Genomic DNA, 27910 nt, shown 5'->3' with positions numbered 1-27910 from the left:
TTTTAACTTCAAAGACTCTGGTTAGCTTGCATTTTTTAAAACTAATGAGTTTATCACAGCCAGTGGGGAAAATGGTTAAAGTATATCAGCTGTAAATTGGTACAAAGCACTAAAGGGGACATTAGCCTCTAATCAGATTCTAACAGTTCATTAAACCTGTCTTTCCAGAATTGCTCTTTGTCTTTTCTCTGCCTTTGCTTAGGGCTCCATTACCAGGCACCTTCTTCCCTTTTCATCCAGGCAAGACCTCTAGGGTAGGAAGCAATTTCAACTCATCCTTCATTGTCTACCAACCAAGCAGGCTATGGGATGCTTTGTTAAGGAGGCTTTTGCGAACTGCTGTGGGAGGCTGGGAGTTGAGGGCTTCTGGCTACAGGAAGGCTTTCCTGAGACTGGGCTGGTAGCATGCCAAGTTGGCCACTTCCAAGGACGGAAGCAAGTGATCACATTAGGGTTTGAGATCTGTGCCCAGTGTGTAAACAACCACAGGCCTTGATGAAAGAATTTTAAGTTTGGAACAAATTAACTGAGCTCACCAGCAATACCACAGTTCCTTCTGCTCTAAGGAGCAACCCCCCCACCCCAAGACAAATCAAAAGCAAAAATTAAGAAAAAATGTCTTCCCAATTTTGAAAATACCATGTATTTTCAAGGAAAGGACAGTAATGTGTTTTCTTCTTTTTGTTATCTAGTTAGTCTAGGTGGCATTGATTTTTTTAAAAATACTTATTAGATAACTAGAATAAATTTGCTTTTTCTTGTTGGCTTCTCAGAGCAATTTTTAATGAGGCCCTATAAGTTTTATTTCATATTTTTCTTAAAAAGTAGAATGAAGAAACATGAGTAGAGCTTCACTATACTGTACTCTGTTGGTATTATTTAGTAATAAAAACATTTAATTTATGGTAGATTGAAATGAGACTTTTACTATTTTATGGAAAAGCATTTTTATGAAAGGCAAAAATATCAATGTTTAGATGGGAGTGAAAAGAATCAGGATGTGTTATGTCCATGTACCAACTCCCCATGATGAATGTAACCATCATGTACTATAAACATGTACAAATAAAAAATTTTTTAATTGTAAAAAAACAAGGTTCAGAAATTATACTTTGTTAACCTGTATCCAAAATATTTAATAATTAAACCTTTTTTTACATTTAGCAAAATTATTATAGACAGCTATGTTAAGTAAAAACATAGCCACTCAGATAGGGCTAGGTCCTCCAGAGAGTGCAAAAGATAAAAACACATTACAACCATGGCCAGGCCCCAAGATAAAGACAAAATGACCAGGCTTGCGTACTTCCCCAAAGGACAAGATAAGCAATAACACTTGGCCTAATGAAGTCTCTAGATAGACACCAGTCACCCCGAGGGTGACCAAGACCTCCGGATCCATCATTTTCTAGAAAAAAATCTTTGTTCTTTCCATGTACACTTTTTATGTGACTTGTTTCCCCATTGGATCACTGTTACCTAAGACTATATTTGTGACCTTATTGGATGATCATAGCCAATACCCAAGTGGTTGTGCTTTATAAAACTTTCCCTGTAAAGTAGGGTCCTCAGACACCCATTTGGGACCCTTCCTGCCCCTCAGGAGCTATCTTCTCAATAAATATTTTCTGCTCTTAGCCTCCATTGTTCCTAGAATTCATTCTTTGATTTTAGAGAACACAGACTTGGCGTATCAGGCATCTAACAGGTTGAGAATTATAGTATTTTCCTTACATCATTTGGAGATCCTGTTTCATCTTCTGTATCATCCCTGTATCAAGATCACTTTAGCATCATGGTTATATTCTGTAATTGAGCAAAAATAAGCATTCTAAAACCTCAGTCAGTTTCTTACTTCACTCAGTACACCAGGATGGTAAAGGTGGAATTCTAAACACATTCTAAAGTACAAGCCCGATTTGGTCTTAGGTAAGCATTGGTAGTGTGATGTTCCGACTCCTTTCATAGGTTACTGACTTAAGAAAATTCCTAAAGCAACAAAAAGTAGTAGAGAATAAACTTTATTTAATCTTCTTACAAATCTTGTTTAAATTTCTATTGAGCCAGAATATAAATAAGGCTTCTCTTTCAAGAGGTAGTAAATTGAGCCAAACATACCTGAAAACAGGGGCAAAAAAGTCTGTTATGGCTTTAAGCAGTCACTCTTAAGCTACAATTATGTGGGCTGTTTTTAAAGTATATTTGGGGGGCGGTTCGTATACAGAAATTTTCATTTGGTCAGAATTGCCATATAATTTATACCACATAAATTCATTTACTCTAGAATTATATTTTTCTGGCTTTTAGGCTTTGAGAATATATAGGTTATTTTTGATCTGATTGTTTCCTTTGTGGATGTCTATACATGAGACAACCTCTAGAACTAAGGAGAAGAGAAACTTGCCTTATAGTTTCTTTCACTGTTGAGAAACTGCGATAAATTGTCTCAGCCCCATATAAATTAATGTAAGGTCACCACACTTCAGTTTATTACAGTCTGACCTCCAACCCAGAGGTCAAAGAATCAGACTGATTAATTCAACTTCTTGGCCATTATTTCAAAATAATTGGTTATGCTGATACTCTCATTTAATTATACTTCATTGTTAAAAGAGTTAGGTTAGCAATGCTAAAGATATTCCAATGAAGGAAGACTCCACCAGATGTCCTCTTTTGATGCTTTATAGCTGATTCTCCCCTCTCTCTTTTATTCTCAGAATATCAACACCTTTGAGAACAGAATGTTAATGCTTGATGGGATGCCGGCAGTCAGAGTCAAAACAGAGCTTTTGGAATCTGAACAAGGGGTAAGCAGAAGTTTCCAGCGATGTCTCCCTTGGTCTTTCTCATCACGCCATTCATTTCTAGACTGTCCTGAGGCTTGCAGAACAATTCCATTTATTTGTGTGTGCCCCCCCCCCCATTGCCTAAGCTTTTTCTCTCGGGTAAAAATCATTTTCAGATTTTGGTTGATTCTCACCCAGTTACAAGCTTAAATATCAGTCCTTTGGATAGAGTGCTCGAATTAGAAGGGACAATGGCCTTATAAGAACCATATTGTTATATTTAAATGTGTGAAATTTTCAAAAGCTAATAAAAATCCTAAGCAAAGAAGTCGTACTAAGAAATAAAATGGGAATGTAAGTTTAATGTTAAAATATCATGGTTCATTCTAAGTACAGGTATGGGAATGTTAGTATTTATTGGATGAATTTTTCTTTTGACATTTGTATTTACCTTCTTTAGCTCCATGAGGAATAGGGAATGGTTGATGACATTGAAATCAATGAATCTAAAATTTGCCTAAAAGCAAGATAATGGTTATTTAGCAGTGTATAATCAAATTGATGAATTAATTTATGAATATTTAAAATATAAGCACTAAGAGCAAAGGTGTCTCTTAAAGAAGGTAGGGCATTTTATAATTGTTAACATTGGTAGCTTCACTAAAAGCATAAGGACAGTATAATTGGTGGCAGCATTGGCCAATAAATATATTATATCTCAAAGAGAAAGTACTGGTCATATGCTCAAGTGTGTGTTGGCTGCCTGTCTCATTAAACCACCATCACTAAGGCAGCACAGATGACTGATAAAAGGACATACATAAGTAAATATATAATTTTTATCTTATACCTTTTTAAAAATCGGAACTATAGTTAGCAATGTTTTGTACTTCAGTGCTCAAAAGAGAAATTTTAAATGTGTGTAAAATCTTATTGTTAAGAATATGAAAATTATTGTAGATGAGTTCATGTGGGATTCCAGTTAATGGTTAGGACACAGGCAGACAAAAGCGAAAGCTGCCATCCGAGGTTATGGACCCAGACAGTGGCAGTTAGATGGTTTTCTTGGTGTCTTCCACAGTCCACATTTTGTGGCATGCGTATGCCATCTTGGTATGATTTTTTTCTTTTCAGTGTAAGCCTATGTTTGAAGCAGATCTCGTATAGTAGAGGATGTCATTTTTACTCTTGTGTTCAGCATTGAGTTTTGTAATTCTGAGATGAACTTTGAGGATTATATCAACCAGTAATACATCTCCATAGGTCCCTGCATGGTGTAATGACAGGCTTGTAAAGATTCTTCCCAAAACTGAGGGAGTAGAGCATCATGAAAGAAAAAACTATGCAAGTTACTACATTATTTGTTCATAGACAGCTTTTCAGAAAAAGTTATATGTTCACCTGGATTTTCTAGCGGAACTCATCCAGTTAAGCTCTATGTATCCTCCAAACTATGAAGATACAGTAGTTTCAACCTTGATTAATTAACTTAACCACAAGAAAGATTTGTCCTATTTCTTTAGAATGCTGATGTCTCATTTCATTTCTTAAAATGTAGATGCATGAATTTAATAAAATAAATTTCTGCATAGTCTGTACAGATCATAAAGTCTCATTCAGGGAAAATAGTCTTTTTTAATGCTTTTTGGGGAAGGAAAATGTCTCATATTTCATAGTATTGGTTTTACTTGATAATACTTTTTTCAACTTAAATAGCAATAATCTGTTCAAACCACTGATGCTGGACAAAGGCAAAAACTATAGAAACTCTGTAGTCAAAAATTGTGACATGGACCAATGGTCAAAGTGACAAAGTCTTTTTGTCACCTGTCCCTTGACATTTAACAGTACCCGGAGAGTTTCTCCTTCACTATCATTTCCAGTGTAACAGTAAGATTTGCCTGAAAGATTTAGATGTTCATAAAATAAAGAAATTTTTTTTTGTATTCTTTTATTGGTACATTGTAGGTATACAAGACAATTACATTACTCATAGGGAATTGTACCTTTACATAATTCATCTTGGTTCTTATTTATTCCCCATTCCTAGCCCTCCCTTCACGCCCTCCACCCTTCCCTATTTACAAAGACTTTATTTCCATTTTTTCCATTTCTCATCATTTTTCCTTTCCCTTCTTTCCTTTCCCCTGCCCCTCCCACTACCCCTACCCATTTGGATTTTTTCTTCCTATTTTACATTATCGATTATTCATTCTAATCATTGGTACATTTTAGGTATACAATATAATGACATTCATCATTGGAAATTTGCACTTTTACATAGTCTCTCTTGGTTCTTATTTTTCCCCCTTGCCCAGCCCTCCCTTCAACCCCTCCAGTCCTCCCTATTTACAAAGATTTTGTTCCTATTTTTCCATTTTCTCATATTAATCCCATTCCCTTCTATCCTTTCCCCTAGCCCTCCCACTTCCTTCCCCTTTGCCCCTTTTCTTCCTATTTCACATTACCTATTATACATTTAGATCTTATTTACACTTTCAGTTTCTCACACCAGAGAAACTATTCGGTATTTACACGTGTGTCCTATTTATTTCACTTAAGAGTATCGCCTCAATGTGCATCCACTTAGCTATAAATGTCTCTAATTTCTCATTTTTTATGGCTAAGTAGTACTCCATTTTATGAAAAAACCACATTTTCTTTATCCAGTCTCCAGTTAATGGGCATTTGGGCTGTTTCCAAGTTTTAGCTATTACAAACTGTGCTGCTATGAACATGGGTGCACATATATCACTGTGGTATGATTCTTTTAATTCTTTGGGGAAGATCCCCAGCAGTGGAATAGCTGGGTCAAATGGGACTTCCAGTCCTAGTTCTTTGAGGTATCTCCATACTGATTTCCACAGTGCTTGCACCAGTCTACACTCCCACCAGCAGTGGAGCAGGGTTCCTCTTTCCCCACAGCCCCTCCAGCATTTGTTATTGGTTGATTTCATGATAGCAGCCATTCTTTCTGGAGTGAAGTAGAATCTCAGCGTTGTTTTCATTTGCATCTCTTGAATGACCAGTGATGTTGAACATTTTTTCATGTATTTATTTGCTATTTCTACTTCTTTGTCTGAGAAATGTCTGTTCATTTCAGATGCCCATTTTTCGATTGGGTCTTTAAATTTGGTAGGTCTGATCTTTTTAAGTTCTTTATAGATTCAAGATAGTAGACCTTTGTCTGAGGAAGAGCAGGTGAAGATTTTTTTCCCACATTGTGGGTTGTCTCTTCACACTGCTGGTGGTTTCTCTTGCTGTGCAAAAGCCTTTTAATAAGAAGACATCCCATTTGTTGATTGTTTGTGCTAGTACATGCGCAACTGAGGTTTTGTTCATAAAATCTTTTCCTACACCGATGTCTTCAAGGGTTCTACTTATCCTCTGTTCCAACTGGTTCAGAGTTTCTATTTTAATATTTAGATCTTCAATCCATTTTGATTTTAGTTTAGTGCATAGTGAGAGATATAGGTCTAGTTTTAATCTTTGGCAAGTTGAAGCCCAATTTTTCCAGCACCATTTATGAAAGAGGCTATCTTTCCTCCAGTGAGGGTGTTTGGCTCCTTTGTCGAAGATGAGATGGCTGAGTGTGTCTGGTGTTGTTTCTGCATCTTCTAATCTGTTCCACTGGTCCTCAAGTCTGTTTCTTTGCCAGTACCATGCTGTTTTTATCACAGTAGCTTTGTAGTAGAGTTGCAGGTTGGGGATTGTGATACCCCCTGCCATGTCTCTGTTACCTAGAATTGCTTTTGCTATTCTGGGTCTCTTCTTGTTCCAAATGAATTTTTGGATTGTTTTCTCAAGATCCATGAAGTATGCTGCTGGGATCTCAATTGGAATTGCATTAAATCTATATAGCAGTTTTGGAAGTATGGCCATTTTCACTCTATTTATCCTTCCTGCCCAGGAGCAGGGGATGTCTGTCCATTTTCTGATATCATCTTAATCTTTCTTTTCAGAGTGCCATAGTTTTCAGAGAAGAGGTCTTTGATTTGTTTTGTTAGGTTGATTCTTAGGTATTTCAGTTTTTTGGATGCTATTGTGAAAGGAATTGTTTGTCCTATTTCTCTCTTAGTGAGTCTGTTGTTCATGTAAAGGAGAGCTATTAATTTTTGTGTGTTGACCTTGTATCCAGCTACTCTACTGAATTTGGTTATTAAGTCTAGAAGACTTTTGGTGGAGTTCTTGGGTTCTTCTATATACAGTATCATGTCATCTGCAAATAATGACAGTTTGACTTCTTCATTACCTATCTTTATTCCTTTTATTTCTTTCTCTTGTCTAATTACCATGGCTAATGTTTCCAGAACTATATTGAACAAGAGTGGTGATAGTGGACATCCTTATCTTGTTCCTGATTTTAGTGTGAAGGATTTCAGTTTGTGACCATTTAGTATGATATTGGCTGTTGGTTTTTCATAGATGCCTTCTATCAGTTTGAGGTAGAGACCATCTATTCCAATTTTTTGTAGGGTTTTTATCATAAGTGCATGTTGGATTTTGTCAAATGCTTTTTCTGCATCTATGGAGATAATCATACGGTTTTTGTCCTTGGCTCTATTGATATAGTGTATTACATTGATTGATTTGCGTATATTGAACCATCCCTTCATCCCTGGGATGAATCCCACTTGATCAGGGTGTATGATCTTCTTGATGATCTTCTGCATTCTGTTTGCCATTATCTTATTAAGGATTTTTGCATCTATGTTCATTAGTGAGATTGGCCTGTAGTTCTCTTTTTCAGTTGGGTCTTTCTCTGCTTTGGGGATCAAAGTGATGCTTGCTTCCAGGAATGAATTTGGGAGTATTGCTTTCCTTTCAATTTCACTGAAGAGTTTCAACAGTAATGGCAGCAGTTCCTCTCTAAATGTCTTGTAGAATTCAGCAGTGAAGCCATCAGGGCCTGGGCTTTTCTGAGTTGATAAGTTTTTCATTACATTTTCAATTTCATTGGCTGATATTGGGTTGTTCAGAATTTTTAGGTCTTCTTCGTTTAACTTGGTAATTCATATGTATCTAGTAATCTGTCCATTTCTTCTGTGTTGTCCATCTTATTGGCATATAGGTTCTGGAAGTAGGTATTGATGATCCTGTGGATTTCTGCTGGGTTTGTTGTAATTTTACCCTTTTCATTCCTAATTGCATGGATTTGGGCCTTTTCTTTCCTTTTTCTGACAAGGTTGGCTAAAGGTTTGTCAATTTTGTTGATTCTTTCAAAGAACCAACTCTTGGCTTCATTGATTTTTTGTATCGTTCTCTTAGTCTCCATTGCATTGATTTCTCCTCTGATCTTTATAATTTCCTCCCTTGTATGAGCTTTGGGTTTATCCTGCTCTTCTTTTTCTAGAAGCTTGAGGTTGAGCATCAGGTTGTTTAATTGGGCTCGTTCTGTTTTCCTAATATGCATATTCACTGCTATGAATTTCCCTCATAAGACTGCTTTCATTGTGTCCCACAGATTCCGATATGTTGTATTGTCATTGTCATTTAATTGAAGGAGCTGTCTGATTTCTTCTTTAATTTCTTCTATGACCCATTGGTTATTCAGAAGTGTATTGTTCTATTTCCACGTGTTTATGGAATTTGTTAAGTTTCTTTTGCTATGGATCTCCAATTTCATCGCACTATGATCTGATAATATACAGGGGATAACTTCAATTCCTTTGCACTTACTTAAACGTATTCTATGTGTGAGTATGTGGTCTGTTTTGGAGAATGACCCATGTGCAGCTGAGAAGAATGTGTATTCTGATTGTGTGGGGTGGAAGACTCTGTAAACATCTGTTAAGTTCATTTGTTCAAGAGTTCTATTGAGTTCTAGTATTTCATTACTAATTTTTAGTCTATTTGATCTATCTATTTGTGACAGTGGGGTGTTGAGGTCCCCACTACAATTGTATTAGTGCATATATGACTTTTCATGTCCATTAGTATTTGTTTTATATAGTTGGGTGCACTAGTGTTTTGTGCATAGATATTTATGATTGTCATCTCTTCCTCTTGGATTCTTTCCTTTACAAGGATGTAGGGTCCTTCTTCATCTGTCCTAATCAGTGTTGTTTTGAAATCTACTTGATCTGCAAAGTGGATAGCTACTCCTGCTTTTTTTCGAGTTCCTGTCACATGGAGTATTGTTTTCCGCCCTTTAACTTTCAGTCTATGAGTTTCCTTTTGAATTAAGTGTGTTTCTTGTATGCAGCATATTGTTGGATTTTGTTTCTTGACCCATTCTGCCAGTCCATTTCTTTTGATTGGTGAATTGAGACCATTAACATTGATGGTTATAACTGAAACATATTGACTTGTCATTGCCATGACTTTGTCTTTTTGTTGGGTTCTCCCCCTTTACATTTAATTTTTTGTCATGCCAGATGGGTTCATTCTGCTTTGCTTCCTAGGGTTGTGATCCTCAATGTCTGTTCCTAGGCTATTGTGTAAAATTCTTTGGAGTACTGGTTTGGTATTCACGAAGTTCCTAAGGTGCTCTTTGTCATGAAAGTATCTTATTTCTCCATCCATTTTGAAAGATAGTTTTGCAGGGTACATCAATCTGGGTTGGAAGCTGTTTTCTTTTAGGGCTTGGAATATGTCACTCTAAGCTCTTCTTGCCTTGATGGTTTGTGTTGAGAAGTCTGCTGTGATTCTGATGGGCTTTCCTTTGTATGTGATTTGTTTCTTTTCTCTGACTGCTTGTAGAACTTTGTTCTTCTGTTGTGTTTCTGGAATCTTAACAATTATATGCCTATGTGTAGATTTTTTTTGATCAAGGCTATTTGGAGTCCTATATGCCTCACTTATCTGTATGTCAAGCTCTTCTCCCCTGCTTGGGAAGTTTTCTGCCATTATTTCTGTAAAGAGATTTTTTTATGTCATCTGCACTCTCTCCTGTTTCTTCATTGAGCCCAATCAGTCTTATGTTATTCTTCTTTGCATCATCTAGCAGCTCCTGGATTGATTTCTCATGTTCCCTCATAATTTTGAAGCAGTATTTCTTTTCCTGGTCACTAATTGCAGTCTTATCTTCTATATCTGAAATTCTGTCCTCACATTGGCTCATTCTGCTGTGTAGACTTTCAGTGGAGTTTTTCATGTCCTGGAAATCTATTTGCATCTGTTTTATGGATTCCATTTGTTTCTTATGTTGGGATTCCATCATGTTCCTGAGCTCCTCTCTAGATTTATTAATCATGTCTTCCACTAGGGGCACAATTTCTCCTGTTATCTGAGAAATTATTTCTGATTTCATTTTTTCCAGATCCCCTTTTATTGCCAGTTGAGTGGGTCCAGGTGGTTGAGTATCAGAGTGTTCCATCTCATTTCCCTTTGGGGTTGCTGTAGGTGATCTGGAAGTCTGGTTTTGAGACTATTTACGTGTTTTCTCATTTCGACTGGGGCAGGGGCTGTTAGCGCCTGCACGGATTACCTCCTCTGAGCTGGGTGAGGTGGGCCAGGGGCCGGGAGCAGCGGTAGGGATGGTGACCCAAAAGCCCTTCCCTGTGGGCTGGGAGCAGCGGGAGGGATGGTGGCCGGGAAGCCCCTTCCTCTGGACCAGGAGCAGTGGGATGGCGGCTCAGAAGCCCCTCCCTCTGGGCCGGGAGGGGTGGGAGGGATGGTGGCCTGGTAGCCCCTTCCTCTGGGCCAGGAGCGGCGGGACAGAAGGTGGCCCAAAAGCCCTTTCCTCTGGGCTGGGAGCAGCGGGAGGGATGGTGACTGGGAAGCCCCTTCCTCTGGACCAGGAGCAGTGGGACGATGGCTCAGAAGCCCCTACCTCTGGGCCGGGAACAGCAGGACTCAGTACCTTGGTCTGGTGGTCTGGTGTTCTCTGCGTCTTTGTAGTGTGGAACCAGGTGGCTGCCTGTCTGGAGCGGGGTGATTCGGTGTCTTCTGAGTGACTCAGGACCTCGGTAGGGTGTGCACAGCCCTTCCTGTGTGATGAATAAGAATCTTATATCACATTATTTTTAGAAAATTCTTTTCTTGTCCTTAAAGAGGGACAAGGATTCTTAAGTATTAATACCTTTTCATTAAAGTCAGTTTTCTTTCTTGTGAGTGGAGATGATAATGGTATTTTGTTTTTTGCGGTACCCGGGGATCAAACTCAGGACCTTGTGCTTGCCAGGCAGGTGAGGCACCACTGAGCTAAATCCCTGGCCCCTGATAATGGTACTTTAACCCTAATTTAGATTGTGTATGTTGGCACAAAATGGGGACTTTATTTTTTCCTTAGTTTTATATGTACTTCTTAAATATATGACAAATATAATTTCATTCTTTTGTGGGAAAGCCTCAGAGAAGCAGTCTGCAGGATTTACTGAAATGGATTAGAACTTAACTATTGATTACAGTAATTTATATTTAATAATTTGTAATACTTTATGTCTGCAACTTAAAATGAGTAATAAAATATAGAAGTTTGGTGATTTCATTTTAGGCCACTTTGGGGTTTTCATTGGAGATGATGGGGCAGGTGCCATCTACCATATAATTTCAGAATCTCAGACCTATTTTTTTTATAAGGAATGCTAGAATTTTGAAGGGCTTTTTAAAACTTTGTGCTTATTTATACGTAACGGCTGTTATAACTTCAAGTTTGATTCTTTATAAGAAAATATAAATATGTTAATGAAATAAAAGTAATCACATGTGGTTTTGAAAAGATGAGAAATGTTTATGAGCAAAAAAATTACAAAAACTTGAAGGTGTCTCAGAAGGGAATGAGAAAGCCTGAAGTTGATCCATTCATAATCACTCTGAAAAACCTAGTGCAGAGATTCTGTCTTTGAGACCCAGATGTTAAACTTCAGTCTTCGATGGAGAAAACTGGTGTTTCTTTCAGGCTGCAGGCAGCATTTTAAAGATGCTGGTTTTCATAGGCCTTCTGTTCATATGCAGCATTGAGGGATATGTTTGTTCCCTCCCGCTTATTATAAATGGCCTTTCATGGGCCAGGGGATTTAGCTCAGTGGTGCTATGCCTACCTCGCAAGCGCAAGGTCTGAGTTTATTTTTGATATAAATAAATAAATAAATAAGCAATCAAGCAAGCAGGCCTTCAGGTCTTTTGCTGTCAGCTGGTCTCTGCATGTCTCCCATCTTTCTAAGGAACTCAGAATCTGATGAGCATGTTTCAAGGGTTAAAAGAAGACTCTACACCAGACCAAGCCTCTTACCTGAAAAATTCTGCTACAGTGTCCTATTCTCTTTAATAAGTCCTGTGGTCTGTATTTGTGGTCATGTCTCTTCAGTCAGATTGAGATCTCTTTGAGGGTGAATCCTGTTTTTTACATTTCTCCCTTGAATCTCTTGTAGTTCCTGGTACAAGGTAAGTGGTCAGTAAAGACAAGATTTATTCATCTTGTCTACACATTATAACTACTGTGTATGGAGTAAAGTATAAAACCCATCTGTAGCTAGCTGGAAACCTGCTTTGCCTGCTTCATGAAGCTATTGTGAACATACAAGTCATATTGGAAATACCAAAAACATACACATTCTCAATGATGTGGAGATCTTGATCCTGTGGCTATGTGAACCAGATAAGTATTGTAGCAGCTCTGAAATCCTTTTCTTTGTGGATATCTCTGTCTCATGTTTTCAGTTGTGGCATATCTCAGTAGATTATCACTAGGGTTTCCTGAAATGTGACTTCACTTTTCTTCAAGCTTGTTGGTAATCGAACACATGCTGCTAAGCAGTCTACAGGAAGAGTATGTGCTCTTGTGATATGCTTCGGGGCCTCAGCGAGGAACATTTGAGTGACTTTGTCTGTGACCTTTGGTGCTTGTCCCCTGCTGTTACAAGAGCTTCCCAAATGCTGTCAGCCTTTGGATGTTCTAACATGTTATTAAGCAAAAAACTACAGCAGGAAGAAGAGTTTTGGAACTATTATTCCCAGAGATAAGGCAGTATGGGGAGAAAGGGCACTGCCTCAAAGACATAAAATGTGATTTTATTCCTGGGCCTGAAGTCACTAACTTGAATGACAGTGTGAAAGATATGAAAGTTCCTTCATACCTCCAGGCCTCTCAGTGCTTATCCATGCAGCTGGGGTGTTGGAAACCAGCCCTTCCTTCTTAGGTTTGACTGATACTCTAAGATCCCAGGAAAGGCAGAGAGAAAGCATTTCTTATTATGAGTTTAATGATCATATTACAATGAAGCAAAAGTGCCTACTCTTTCAAGTGAGGCAGACTTAGTTCAGACACTTGTTCATCTAGGTACCAGCTGTGTAGTTTTCCCTTTAGTCTCTGTCACCTTACTTACCCTGGGCCAGGAAGCGGAGTTAACCACCCAAACTCAAAGGAGGCTGCAGTATGTGGTAGGTGGCGAACAAATATTTGCCTTTTGAAGATAAACAGGAGAAAAGGCTCTGTTGTTTCCATTTCTATTCCTGCAGTTTTCATGAGATACTTAGCAGAGATTTCAAAATTGATATCACTTTGTAATCCTACAAGTAGTTTTAAGATAAATCTCAAAATAAAACTTTTAAAATTTGTATTATTTAAATGTACCTACAAAAATATTTCAAATTCTGGTGAGATTTATCATGTGAAAAAAGAATAATGAGATGAGAAAATAACTATATAAAAAAATAAAAATTTTTGTGTGATAATGATGTTTGGCCACATTTTAAAAAAATGAAGTTCTGAGTTAATATTCCTTAAAGATATTTATGGAATTATTTACATATGGAATGATAAAGATGTCTGGGGTTTGCTGTAAAAGGAACAGGAGAGGAGAGTGCATATGAATAGAGATAAAACAAGAAAGTTCATGAATCCATTGTCATTGAAATTGGGTGATGGGTGCAAGAGGAGTTTGTATATTCTGCCTAATTTTGTATATGTTCAAAATTCTACAAAGTAAAATCTGTAAAAAGAAAATAATTCTTAACAAAAATATGAGAAATTTTTTACATAAGTGCAGCAGCTTTATAAAGGAGAGATGAAAGAAATATTTCTTACTTGATCTCCTTCACTGCCAGTTTTCTAAGCCCTGTAGATCTGCCATAGGGGAGGAGCTGACCTGAATCCCTAACCAGCCACTAGAGTGTTGAGCCCTTTGTTACCCTGCCTTCTCCCTATGGAGCCATAGTGAAGAAGAGTGGTATTAGTGTGGCAGAGAGAGGAGGGAAGAGAAGGAGTGGTTGGTCAATTTTAAGTGCTGCAAGTAGCCAATAATTGAGTGGTGAAAGACTCTTGTGTTACTCCTTAGGGAGAAAGGCTAAGGCTCCTCCTGACACTGCCATGTACCTAGCATGGCTGCAGGGGTTGAAGGTGACTGATATAGGTCACCCTGTTTTCTTACCAGCTGGACATCTCAGCCTACCCTAAAACAGATCCCTAGGAGCACCCTTATTTTGGAAATAAGACAAAAGAGGGCAATGATTTTTTTCCCTTATGGTAGCTTGCAGTAGTAGCTTTACAAACCATTCTGTAGGACATTTGTAATGCTGTGTTAAGGATATTCCTGTATCTCAAAGAGCTGACTAGCACCATGAAATAGTTATAATGGAACTTCCTGAAGAGTAGAGCTTATGCTTTTTGCTTCTCATTACTCCTCATCAGCTCAGCCCAGGAGCTTATGAATAGGCAAGGCTCAGTAAATTGTGATTCACTCAGATACTGTTTATTGGAAGTGAGGGCATGTTTGGTACACCATAGAATGGGAAGGATTTTGAGACCAGTGCTGTTTTGAAAAACATCCATTCCTTAGGCTTAATAAATAAATATAGACAGGTACAAGTATTGTAGCTGAACCCAGAGGTCTAGTATGCAATGCTTGTTTCAGACAGGCAGTTACATTAAAATTCAGTAGCATTAGGGGAAAAGAGCGCAACAACAAACCTTACTTATTCCCTCAACAAACCTCTGTGTTTAATTTCACATTAAAGATTTAATGTACATCTGTGTGTGAGGCTTAGTAAGACACTTATTTTAATCAGAAGGGAAGAAAAGGCATTTATTAAAATGCCACTTACATTACCCTTTAATAGGGGCTCATTATTTCCCCTCCTACTGTGGAACAGGGGCCCTGTCACTAGTAAATTGGTAGAATTATCTTGGAATATGAATTTGCCTATCATTTAATATTCTCTGATGACCCACTGCTTGAAATCTTTTGATCTGTAGTGAAATCTTTGCTTGTCACTATGTAGCTTCAAAGACATACATGCTGAAGCTGTGTTTTTGCTAATGTGAGAAGACCAGGTTTTTTTTTTTTTAAGCAGAAATATCTGCACTTGCAGAACTCATGTTTTAGGGAAGAGAGATCCTCTACTAGAGATGCAGAGTTGGACTGAGTTTAATGTCAGAATGGCCAATAAATGTATTAATAGAAAGAACTGAAAATCAATGAGCTGTGATAGTAATTACAGATAGTTCTCAAGGGAAATATAGCAGGCAGACAAATCCTTTCCCTGAGGGCCTGCCCTGGGCACTGCTATGAAGTTGATATTTCTTCCTTTCCTCCTCCTTCACTAGCAGTGTGCTTTCTCCTTCAACTTGATTCTCTTGTCACCTATAGTCCTAATACCCTGATGGTTTCATTGTGCTCAAAGTACCTACAGATGCCTAGTTGTAACTGTAGTCTCACTAAATGAAAACATGAAATGCTGTCCTCTCTGAGAGTTATTTGCATTTTTATAGGGTCAGTGTTTCATAAAAAAGAATACTTCTTAAAGAAATTTTATGCTCTGAATAATTTGGAGATTGTGAGTTGAGGCAAATTAACCTTTCCAGAGTGTTTCAGCTTATGTAAGATTGTAGTCTAGTTTGTCTACTTGTCTTTGTGGTAGAAGAAAAAAGTACCTGTACCATGAGATATGTATGCATTTTTCTCTATTTGGTTTGTTTTCTTGTGCTAACATTTGCAAGTTGATTTACAGTACCTCACAGAAATAGCCTATTAACTCTTACAGGAGTTTTACTTTCTGAGCATGAAGGATGAGCTGCTGTGGGAATTGATTTCCCACCATAAACAACTAGAAAACCAAGGAATGTAAATGAAAAGTTTGGCACATATTGGATAGCAGGCAGTGAGTCTTGGGAGAAAAGCAGCTCTGCTAGTGGCTCAGCTTGCTGCTTTGGAGGCCATGTATGGAGAGAGAATTCAGTCAGGGCCCGGCAATCTCCTTGAGTTAAGCAGAGATAGGAATTGGAAGTGGTCAGGGCAGCTAACTTTTAAGGGGAACAATATCAGAGAGGGAGTGTACAAAGAGGGAGTTGTGGAGGTCTTTGGAGGGGTCCCCATAAGCATTTGGCTGAGTAATTGTCTTCCAGACTATTGAGAAAGGTGAGGAGAGACCGTCTGGAAGCAACAGGCTAAACCTTTCTTGGAGCTCACATAAAATTCACTCAAACCAGAATGGACAGACTTCTTCACATGTAGGGCACTGGGGACAGACCGTAGAAGTGTCACAGCTTAGTATTGGGTTTGGATACAGTTAGTCCGAGAAAAATCTGATTTGAATCCAATATGACAAACCCTAGAAAGAACCACACTGATCTTCAAGTTACTCAACTGTGTGTCAGAATAAAAATCTTCTCCAGAGAAACTCAACAAAATCTAGTGCTTAATAATGTCAAAATCACAGTGTCTGGCATCCAGTCAGAATTACCAGATGTACAAAGGAGGAGAAAAATATAACTCATAACCAAGTAAAAAATCAATAGTAACACATCTGGCTATGACAGAAATAATGAATCAGTAGACAAAGACCTTAAAATATCTGTATCTTAAAAATATATTAGGAATTTGAAAGAAAACATGAATGATTTGAGAAAAGATTAAGAATTAAATAGATATGAAAAATATATCTGAAAATTTAAAAATAACATCGGCCGCATTAATACACAGTTCAGAAGAAAAAGATCAATGATTATGAATACATAGCAACAGAAATTATCTAAAATACGAGACAAAGAGAAATAAAAATTGAAAAGAAAGAACAGAACCTCAGTGAGCCATGGAACACTATTGAGTTGTCTAGCAAGAGTACAAGTGGAATATCAGGAGGGGAGAATCATAAAATATATCTGAAAAAATAATCGCTGAACATTGTTCAAATATGAAAATTCTGAACCTGCAAATCCCAAGAAGTTCATTGAACCCCAGCCACATCTAAACACGTAATAATCAAATTGCTAGAAAAAAGGAGATGAAGGAAAATAGCCTAAGTAATAACCAGAGGGGAGAAATATACTTCATATATGAAGGAATGAAATTTAGACTTCTTGTCAAACTGTAGTATTTAGGATAGAAGAAACTTTCCTCCTGAGGAGAGGTGATGGACTTAACTTTTCTGAGGGTAAACTTATTTTTTGGTACCGGCGATCGAACTCGGGTCTTTGCGCTTGAGAGGCAGGCGGCAGAACCACTGAGCTAAATTCCTGGGCCTGAGGGTAAACTTCTTTAGGCAGAAGAAAAAGGATAACTAGATAGAAATTTGAATGTAGCCAAGGAAGTGAGCACCTGAAATGGTAGATATATGGGCAAAAATAAAAGATTTAAGGATATTTTAAACAGAGAATTGGCTGCTTAAAGCAAATAGATTATTGTGAAGTTTCTAACATTGAATGAAAACAAGAAACTAGCACAGAGAGAGCAGGAATGGAAGGAAGTATAAGGCTGTAGGGTTCTTTCACTATGTGAGGAGTGGCATGGTATTATTTGAAGGTAGACTGTGATAAAGAGAAGCATATATTTTAAATCATAGAAGAACTATGCACACAATCTGACATAGTAAATCAGTAGTGAAGATGAGCTAGAAACAATGGAAAAAATAATTTATCAAAAAGAAGGAAAAGAAAACGAGAAAGAAAAACAAAGGAGATAGAAAAAATAGAAAGAAAATAGAAAGATTTAAACAGAATATAATGATAATTACATCAAATACAAATAGTAAAATTATTTCAGTTATTAACTGTAGCAGATTATCATTTTGGAAATAAAAGTGAGGCCAAACTACATGCCATCTAAAAGAAATCTGTAACTATAAAGACACAGATGGGTCAAAAGTGTAAGCACAGAATTGAGAATACTGAGATTTGTTGAAAGAGAAAGCAGAATGGGGATTGCCAGGGGTTGCGTTGGGTGCAGGCTGGAAGGATGAGGGGTAGTTGTTTGATGGGTATAGGGTTTCAGTTTTGTAAGATGTAAAAAAAATTTAAAAATCTCTTTTACAGCAATTTGAATATAGTTAACACTTGAAAATAGTAAGCAGATAACTTTTATGTTATGTATTCTTCACCACAGTTCAGCATTTTAAAAAATTAAAAGCAAGTGCAAGAGAGCTAAAGATTTATAGGTAACTATAAGATATCAAATATGATTCAATGGCCAAAGAAGGACTCTATTTTTTAAAAAATGAATTTTATTGGTACATTTAAAGTATACAATATAATGACATTCATCATTGGAAATTTGCACCTTTACATAATCTCTCTTGGTTCTTATTTTTTTCCCTATTCCCTTGCCCTTTCTTCAACCCCTCCATCCCTCCCTATTTATAAAGACTTTGTTTCCATTTTTTCATTGTCTCATATTAAGTCCATTCCCTTCTTTCCTTTCCCCAACCCTTCCCACTTAACCTTCCCTTTTGCCTCTTTTCTTCCTATTTCACATTATCTATTCTACCTTTTAGTCCTTATTTACACTTTCAGTTTCTCACACTAGAGAAACTATTCAGTATTTATACATGTGTGTCCTGTTTATTTCACATGAGTATCGCCTCAATGTGTATCCATTTAGCTATGAATGTCTCTATAGTTTCTCATTTTTTATGGCTGAGTAGTACTCCATTTTATAAAAAAAACCTCATTTTCTTTATCCAGTCTCCAGTTGATGGGAAATTGGGCTGCTTCCAAGTTTTACCTATTATAAATTGTGCTGTTATGGACATGGGTGCGCATGTATCACTGTGGTATGATTCTTTTACTTCTTTGGGGAAGATAACCAGCAGAGGAATAGCTGGGTCAAATGGGACTTCCAGTCCTAGTTCTTTGAGGTATTTCCATATTGATTTCCACAGTGGTTGCACCAGTCTACCCTCCCACCAGCAGTGGAGTGTGTTCCTCTTTCCTCACAGCCCTGCCAGCATTAGTTATTGGTTGATTTCATGATAGCAGCCATTCTTTCTGGGGTGAGGTGGAATCTCAGGGTTGTTTTCATTTGCATATCTCCAATGACCAGTGATGTTGAATATTTTTTTCATATGTTTATTTCCTGCTTTTACTTCTTTATGTGAGAAATGTCTGTTCACTTCAGATGCCCATTTTTGGATTGGGTCTTTAAATTTGGGAGGTCTGATTTTTTTAAGTTCTTTATAGATTCTAGATAGTAGACCTTTGTCTGAGGAACACCATGTGAAAAAATTTTCCCACATTGTAGGTTGTCTCTTCACACTGCTGGTGGTTTCTCTTGCTCTGCAGACGCTTTTTAGCAAGAAGAGATCCCACTTGTTGATTGTTTGGGCTAGTTCACAGGCAACTAGGGTTTTGTTCATAAAATCTTTTCCTATACCACTGTCTTTAAGAATTCTACCTAGCCTCTGTTCCAGCCAGTTCAGTGTTTCTGTTTTAATATTTAGATCTTTAATCCATTTTGATTTTAGTTGAGTGCATGGTGAGAGATATAGGTCTAGTTTTAATCTTTGGCAAGTTGAAACCCAATTTTTCCAGCACCATTCATTAAAGAGGCTGTCTTTCCTCCAGTGAAAGTGTTTGGCTTCTTTGTTGAAGATGAGATGACTGAGTGTGTCTGGAGTTGTTTCTGCATCTTCTAATCTGTTCCACTGGTTCACAGGTCTGTTTCTTTACCTATTTTTATCATCGTAGCTTTGTAGTATAGTTTCAAGTTGGGGGTTGTGATACAACCTGCCATATCCATGTTGGCCTAGAATTGCTTTTGTTATTCTAGGACTCTTCTTGTTCCAAATGAATTTTTTGATTGTTTTCTCAAGGTCCATGAAGTATGCTGCTGGGATTTCAATTAGGATTGCATTGAATCTATATAGCAGTTTGGGAAGTATGGCCATTTTCACTATGTTGATTCTTCCTACCCAGGAGCAAGGGATGTCTTTCCATTTTCCGATATCCTCTTCAATCTCTCTTTCCAGAGTGCTATAGTTTTCAGAGACGAGGTCTTTGATTTGTTTTGTTAGGTTGATTCCTAGGTATTTCAGTTGTTTGGATGCTATTGTGAAAGGAATTGTTTGCCCTATTTCTCTCAGTCAGTCTGTTATTTGTGTAGAGGAAAGCTATTGATTTTTGTGTGTTGACCTTGTATCCAGGTACTCTACTGAATTTGGTTATTAAGTCTAAAAGACTTTTGGTGGAATTCTTAGGGTCTTCTATATAGAGTATCATGTCATCTGCAAATAATGACAATTTGACTTATTTCCTATCTTTATTCCTTTTATTTCTTTCTCTTGTCTAATTACTATGGCTAATGTTTCCAAGACTAAATTGAACAGGAGTGGTGATAGTGGACATCCTTTTCTTGTTCTTGACTTTAGTGTGAAGAATTTCAGCTTTTAACCATTTAGTATGATATTGGCTGTTGGTGTTTCATAGATGGCTTTGATGAGATTGAGGTAGAGACCATCTATTCCAATTTTTTGTAGGATTTTTATCATGAATGCATGTTGGATTTTGTCACATGCTTTTTCTGCATTTATTGAGATGATCATATGGTTTTTGTCCTTGGCTCTATTGATATAGTGTATTACATTTATTGATTTGCCAGTATCTTAAGGATTTTTGCATCTGTGTTCATTAGTGAGATTGGCCTGCAGTTCTCTTTTCTGGTTGGGTCTTTCTCTGCTTTGGGGATCAAGGTGATGCTTGCTTCCAGGAATGACTTTGGGACTATTGCTTCCCTTTCAATTTCATTGAAGTGTTTAAACAGTAGTGGCAGTAGTTCCTCTCTAAATTTCTTGTAGAATTCACCAGAGAAGCCATCAGGACCTGGGCTTTTCTTCATTGGTAAGTTTTAAATTACATTTTCAATTTCGTTGATTGATGTTGGGTTGTTTAGAATTTTTAGGTCTTCTTCATTCAACTTTGGTAATTCATAGGAATTTCTCCTCCATTTCTTCTGTGTTTTCCATCTTATTGTCCATCACATGGGCAGACCTCTATTTCACTATTAATTTGTCTGTTAGTTTCACTGTTACTTTATTTGCTTTCAAAATCAGTAGATTGATCAGAGCTGATATATTTTAGATTCAGCATCTAAGAATGATTCTATCTTTCTCTCATTTTGAGGACTTTGCATTTCATTAACGTATGACAACATAAAGATGTCAACACCTCCCTCATTGCTTTTCAGCTTATGACAGTGTCACCACTGAAGGAAAAATTATGCAATGTTACCAGGGCCTTTGACCTAGAAGCAAGTGTGATCAATTTAATGACTTAGTGAGTGGTCACATCCGTGGCTATAAAAGAATGAAACTGTGCCATCTGTCAGTGGTCAGTCCTTTTTGTAGGTTTAAGTATTGCCAGAAAATCTCCTTAGTAAAGAAACATGAACTTTTTTCTCTCATCACTCCCAAATGCACTGTGATGAGTCATAGTCACCATAATTAATTCTCTTTTGAACTGCCAAACTTCAATTCCATTCCTATGTTCATGTCATAACTAATTATATCTTTGCAGTGAAGCTCTGAAGGTGATGATTGAGGTAGATCATTCACTTTGAAAGCCTGCATCAGCTAAGTAAGGCAGTCTTGTTATTCTTTAAAACTTAATTATTTCTTTATTTTCTTTTTCAAAAAATTCTGTTATGTACTTGAAAAATATTTTTTAACTTGAAAGAAATTCATGCCAGTGTGGGTTTAAAAGCTCCAGCTTCTCTTGGCTAAGTCAGCTATAATAAAGTCGTAGAACAATCCTGTGTTGCTTCAACTTTTGTTACATTTTTCACATAGATGGATGTTGGGACCCTTTAAAAGTGTATTACCCATTATATTATCTTATATATTGAAAAAACAGGCAGAAAATTTATGCCAAAGAATTTTTTTTGTAATAACCTAGATACTTTTATTCCATTATATTTCATGATTTTATATATCATAAAGTCAACAAATATAACCTATTCGCATTGTCATTTGCCCCTTTATGCATTCTGAACCAATGTACGTGGTTTTTCTCCTGTATTAAAGGCTTCCTTTTCCTTTAATGAATGGATAGTTAGGCATTTCATATACTTTGTAACACCATGTCCAAATATCTCCAATTCTATTCTTTACCTATAGTAAATTTCACAATTGTTATAAATGGCAGATTTATCTTCATAAACCCCTTAAATTTATTCATTAGTATAGTTAGCATATTATCTGATTCTTAGAAGCTGAAGGGTGCTCTTCTTTCATATTGGAAAATCAACTAATACCTTATGTTGAAATGTACATACTGAAGAAATGCAAAATTTTAATCAAAATCCACTTTCAGTTTGTTAAATAATTTCTTGGGAGAACCACTGAGAGATACAGTGACCTCATGATCAAATCACAAATCTCTTCAGAATTAACTTTTATAAAAAGTTTTGATTTTGTTGATCCAAGTAATACAGTGGTGGCAGGTTGGGTATAGGCAAAGTTTTACTTTTAATTTCCCCAAATGCTGTCTCACTAGATTTGGCAGGGCTTGGGAATACCCAAGAATTATCTTCCAGAGAATTTCTGCCACAAGAGTTGTGTTCCTGAAAGTCTGTACCATCATTAGGAATCAATCTTTGATTATCTGTCCATGATTGGAGAATTGCTTTCTCTGATAAAACCTTTATATCCCCTGATAAAGGGGAAGATATAGTATGACAAAGAGGTTTGCCATCTGGTGAAGGTGGGCCATGTCTTTTGTATGTTGCAGTGAAATTTGTCAAGTGCAATTTTGTGCAGTCTTTCCCAAGGTCTTCAGTGCATCCAACTGGAGTGAAAGCTTTTTTGATTGCAGTTGAGGTTTTCAGTTTTCTTAGTAGTTCAACTTGTACTTGAGTCACCAGATGTAAATTAGACATTTCTCTCTTCAGTTCCCAGTATGCATGTTGCATATTATCACTCCTTGGTTTTTTAGCCTCCCCAAATCCTGGCACAGAGATTCTTCACTATCTTGTTAGGTGTCTGATGCCTTGAAATGCTTAGTCTTTGGAGATCGCTACTCTTCAGACTGTCTTCCTGAGATGAATCCATTTGTTTGGCTTTTTGTAGCTCTATTTTGAGATTATTACATTCTTTTTTCATCAGTTCCAGGTCTTGTTCCAAACCATGGATCTTCAGGTCACAGCTCAACTTTTCCACCTCCCAGTTTGATGAAGGTGGATTTAAATTCCTCATCACCTGGTGAGTTTCCACCTCTGTTCTCAGCTGGAGGAGTTCTACTTCTTTAGATTGTAGCTGCTCATTCAATATTTTCAAAGATTCAGAGTTGTCTTTATTCATTTTATCCAATTTGCTCTTCAGATTATCTCTATCAATGCAAACCTCTCGATATGCATGATAGACCTTATTTACTTGTTCTCGTCCCACAGAACTTGTTTCTTCATCTAATTGAGCTCCTACAAGCCTTTTCTTCCAAAAACCTTATTCTTTTTTTTAGGAAAGAATTCTCTTTCTCTGAATCATTAAGTCGTTTTTTGATATCTTCATAAGCAGTGACAAGTGCAAAATGTGAAGCAACAGACTCATCTCCTAAATATATTGAAACTGGAGTCACTGTATCTCTTCTATGAGCTTTTTCATGATTCAGAATGCAGATATCATCTTCTACCAGTGCATCCATGACAGCCTGAACCCAGGCAACGTAGGGCCGCCCCCAGGGCTGCTGAGTTTCGATTCCCCAATTGTTTGGAAAAGGACCGAAAACAAACCAGGTCATCAGGGGTCACCACGGGCTTCAGGTTTCCTCGAAGACACAGCTGGTTCCCCTGAAAAAGTAGCGGTTCCGGGTACACCGCGGAGAGATTCCCATTTCTTTGGCCTCTGGTGCAGCCCGGCCCTCCGACTGTGACCCGGGAGTTCTGGAAGTAGGGCCGAGTCTAAGCAGGAGGGGCCGGCGGAGTGGGGAAGGCCCGTTTGCGACAACCCGGGCGCGCAGTACCTGGCCCACCTGGCCGCTGACCGTGTCAGGACCCGTGCGCCGGGCGCCACGGCGAGGAGGCGTTGTCCAGGGGGGTTGTGGGAGGGTGGACCAGCGCCTCAGGGCCGTGGAGCGGCAGCCACTTGTCCACGGGCTCGGCGCCAGGGCGGCGCTGCTAAAGAATTTTGTATGAACACTGCAGTTGCTATTTGCACATTTTAGGGAACTTGGAGTCTGGATATTATTTTCATGTTACATAGGACCTGCTCATGTACAAGATCATATACTTTTCCCCCCAGGCAATAGTATTCTCACTAAAAACTAATACGTGTGTGTGTGTGTATATCTAAAAGCGTTATCAATCTTTGCCATCAACTGTTTTGCAGAATGACTTGATTTTCATAGACATCATCATCAAAAACCTTAATGTCTTATTTTTTCAAGCCAGAACATAGATACAGATATTGAGATGAACTCTTTCCATTCATTTTACATGACTGTGTGTTGTCATTTGCTCTCCGCCAAATTTTATTTACCACATTGCTTTCTCATTTCCACACTGACATTCATAAATGCATGTAAGTGGAGATTTTACCTTAACCTTCTTTGGGGTATTGCTGTTGGGTACAGAAATGTTTCTGAGAAGGCTGTGAAACATGTTCCTATTTAAATTCAGATGCTATATATAGTAAAATGTATAGAATTAAGCTAGAATAAAATTATATAGATATGATAGCATAGTACACTATGTGGATTTGAGTAATAAAAAGCAACTCTTCTAGCATATGTTTTTGTTAATCTGCATTTCTCTTTCATTTTGAGATACAAATATTTTGCATTTGAAAATTAAAATACTGTCTGTGTCTAATTATTTACATAAATGTTGCAAATGATTCAACATTAATGAAGTTCTAAGGTGATGCTGTTTCAAATGACTCCATTAGCAGGAAAGAAAAATGTATGTGTTTACATAATAACTAATATATATTGATACTGTGTTGTTACACAGTTGTCTTTTTCCAATAGACTGACTTAAAAGTAGATGTTTTTAATTCTGTATTTTTAGACTTAGAAATACTATGTCTCAGTGTATGTGGCAATGTTTTCTTAAACTATTAGAACTATTATTACTATGCAAAACATTTGAAATATTATTGAGAGACATATATGATAAGTGAGTGATGTTTTAACATTTTTTATTCCAAAATTAAAAATACATAGTGACTATATAGGATTTTATTTCATATTTCTGTTTCAAAATTGATAAAACATTCCAACCATTTACAATCCACTGCCTTAGAAAACAATCCTCAGGGAAAGATAAGAGAACTGTGAGAGACAAAAGTAGTGTATGATATATGAAGTAACCAGCTTTTTAATAGCTTTTATGTAATAGTTAGCTTTGTCTTATGGAAAAATAACAATTTGAAATCATTGGGAAAAAATTCAAGAACTTGCTATTCATAGTTTTTTAATCAATTGTCTTTATAGGATGATTTGAAAAATGCCTTGCTATTATAACGGACCTATGTACAACCTTTGTTGGAAGGAATTGGAAGGAATAAATTGTTTCCAAATGAAGTGAAGTTGCACCTACATGAGCTTGATCCTACTTTATGTACCGGAGTTTATTTCCCAAACCTTTCTAGCCTGCCCATCATCAGAGTGTGTAGTGGCCCTTTATGATTACCGGACATCTTTTATCATCTTGATATTTAGTTAGCTTCTCATATTGTGATTTTAATCCTCCAAGATAGAGTTTTTAGAATCAGCCTTCCCCAGACTCTCTTGCAGCTAGGACGTGTGCTTGCTGTAAGTTGTAGCATGCAGGAACTGGCTGCAGAAGGCAGAAAAGCAGGTCCTCCCCTGTATATAAAGTCTGCTGTACTCTCAGGTAGATGCAATAGTAGAGCAGAGGCTATGGGTCTTCTGGGGAGCCCATGGAATATTTTCTGGCCTCAGATACTGGGAGGCAGCTGTAGTAGTATTTTTATTGGAAGAGACCCAGTATGCTTGGCCTTTGGTCCACCCATATTGTTTTTGGCTATGTGGTAAGGAAGTTTGATTCTTTGACTTACCCAGACATTTTCTGAGCTATTTAGAAAAAAACCCAAAAAACAAAACTTCTCTCTCCACTTTAATTAGGGTGAATTCTGTTATTTGCAAAGAGAAATATATTCATTTTCTTGGTAACTATACCAGGACTTATCTCAGTGACTATGAATAAGTATATGGATTCTAGAGAACAACTGCCTATATTTACTTCTCTAATTCTAATATTGTTTTTTTGTGAGCTAAGCAAGCCACTTAATCCCTCTGTGTACTTCTGTTATATGGGAATTATAGTTGTACTTATCTCGTGAAGTTTTGGGTAACATAATGGAGTTAGTACATGTAAAATTTATTAACTACTAGCTGTTGCTTTAACCTGATATATCATTTCTGCTTTTTCATTGTAGTCATGGCTAACTTGCAAGTTCCAACCCAGGTTCCTTCTTCCACAAAGCATTCCCATTGATCTTTGCCTTCTCTGCACTTTTATTCAATCTACTTATGGTTACTGTCCACCCAATTTAGCACTTAATTGACCTCAACTTGAATCTTGTATTTGAACTCTCTTCTCAGCTTGATTTCAAGCATGTTCATTTGTCAGTACAGTCTCAAAAATATGGTGGGTTGTTAGGGATGAAGGTAGGCAAGAGTCTAAGGACCACCATACTTTATTTGGAGACTGATTTTAATTTTAACTTTCCCTATAAGAATTGGGAAATAAATGATGGGAACCAATTATGGTCACTTGTATGTGCTTTGCCATTTATGTTTTCATCTGGTCATTTTGCAGGGATCATCCCACTTTCCCAGTGAGGGCAGTGGTTATTAACAATGATGAAATTCAAACTCACACAGCAGCTTTGTGTCGTAACAGCTCTGTTTGATCTTAAACACTTTTCTGTGATACTAAGCTACCATTTAACAAGGATTAAAAACATTCTCTGTGAAAGTGTCATGGAAAATCATTTATTTTTACAGATGTTGAAAGTTATTCTCATTATTTCATTATGTTTCATGAAAAATACTTAACGAAATAATTTATCTGTTGATTAGTTCCCGAAACTGATTTGGTCAATCTAGTTTCAATCTAGTTTTGGTCAATCTAGGTGTTGTGATGGCACTTTCTCTGACTCCTTTTGAGTTTGTGTTTCCTTTGTAGAATTGGGAAAGCACTTGTATGTTATCTGTTATTTGATGTTTGCATCAGTTCAATGAGAAGATGGCACAGAGTATTATGAGCACTGTTTTTCCACGTGCAAATTTGGGAATTAACAATGAGATCATTTGCCTAAGCCCAGAGATAATTAGTGACAGTTGTGGAAATATAGCCCAAGGCTCTACCACTTAGCCTTTAGCTAAAAGGTTTAGCTGGCTGCGTCTTTCAAGTGCTGATACATTGACGTATTTGGGCTTTTAGTGAGGTTTGTGAATGAACAGTGTCATGCTCTTACTAGTACAGTCCTGGTATGGGGAAGTGATGGCCTCATGATGTAGGTGGCCATGAAGTCCAGTCTTATTGGTCAAAGTAGAGAGAGGAGGTATAGAGAGAAGACTCCGAGAAGGGAACTTGCTTAGTTGGGTATGAGGAAGTCATGAGTGGAAACAGGACTTGTCCTCATATGGACTGCCATCTGGAAGCAGATACTTGTGAATAAAAGTGGGCATTTTCATCCTTTTATTTGGAATTCAGTTACTTGTAGAAGAAGAGTGCTAAGTACTGATTCTTAGAGGAGGCAGGTGGTGGTGTTGATAATCCACATTTTCTGAAGATCTTTCCACTCCTAGTGGAAATACTGTTTTTTTCTCTTTCCCTTCTCCACTTACCCATTTTTGCAGTTTCCCACTTCTGTGGTACTAAGTTTTCAAGCCTGTTCACTGTTCCAGAAGATATTTAGAAAAAATTGGAATTATTGGTATTTGTTCACATAAAAGCTGTGTTATAGTGTTATAGTTAAGTGGTTAGACATTTGTATTTCATGCTTCACACGCT

The 27910-nt window shown here is 37.3% G+C and overlaps 1 protein-coding gene and 2 pseudogenes across 11 annotated transcripts in view; 1 reads left to right on the top strand and 2 right to left on the bottom strand.

Moving 5' to 3' along the window:
- Positions 1 to 27910, top strand: part of Klf12 (KLF transcription factor 12) — a 663664-nt gene that overhangs the window by 421236 nt on the left and 214518 nt on the right. For 10 of the 11 annotated variants that reach the window (XR_015443733.1, XM_087193027.1, XM_087193026.1 and 7 more), the window contains one exon: positions 2718 to 2807. Coding sequence is in view for 7 of the 11 variants with exons in the window: in XM_087193027.1 (XP_087049153.1) it covers positions 2718 to 2807 (90 nt within the window). In the remaining 4 variants the exon portion in view is untranslated. Of the gene's footprint in view, positions 1 to 2717; positions 2808 to 23036; positions 23133 to 27910 lie in introns of all 11 variants that reach the window. The other variant, XM_087193029.1, reaches the window with a different exon arrangement.
- On the bottom strand, positions 22328 to 22963 carry LOC106009421 (5-azacytidine-induced protein 2 pseudogene; annotated as a pseudogene).
- Positions 22863 to 23370, bottom strand: LOC147823498 (5-azacytidine-induced protein 2 pseudogene; annotated as a pseudogene).

The sequence above is a fragment of the Heterocephalus glaber genome, unplaced genomic scaffold (genome assembly GCF_053883595.1).
Source record: "Heterocephalus glaber isolate CG9 unplaced genomic scaffold, H.glaber_assembly_v1.0 deba00001577, whole genome shotgun sequence".
NCBI classification, from domain to species: domain Eukaryota; kingdom Metazoa; phylum Chordata; class Mammalia; order Rodentia; family Bathyergidae; genus Heterocephalus; species Heterocephalus glaber.
Note: the sequence above shows the minus strand (reverse complement) of the source record. Positions and strands in the feature narration are given on the sequence as shown.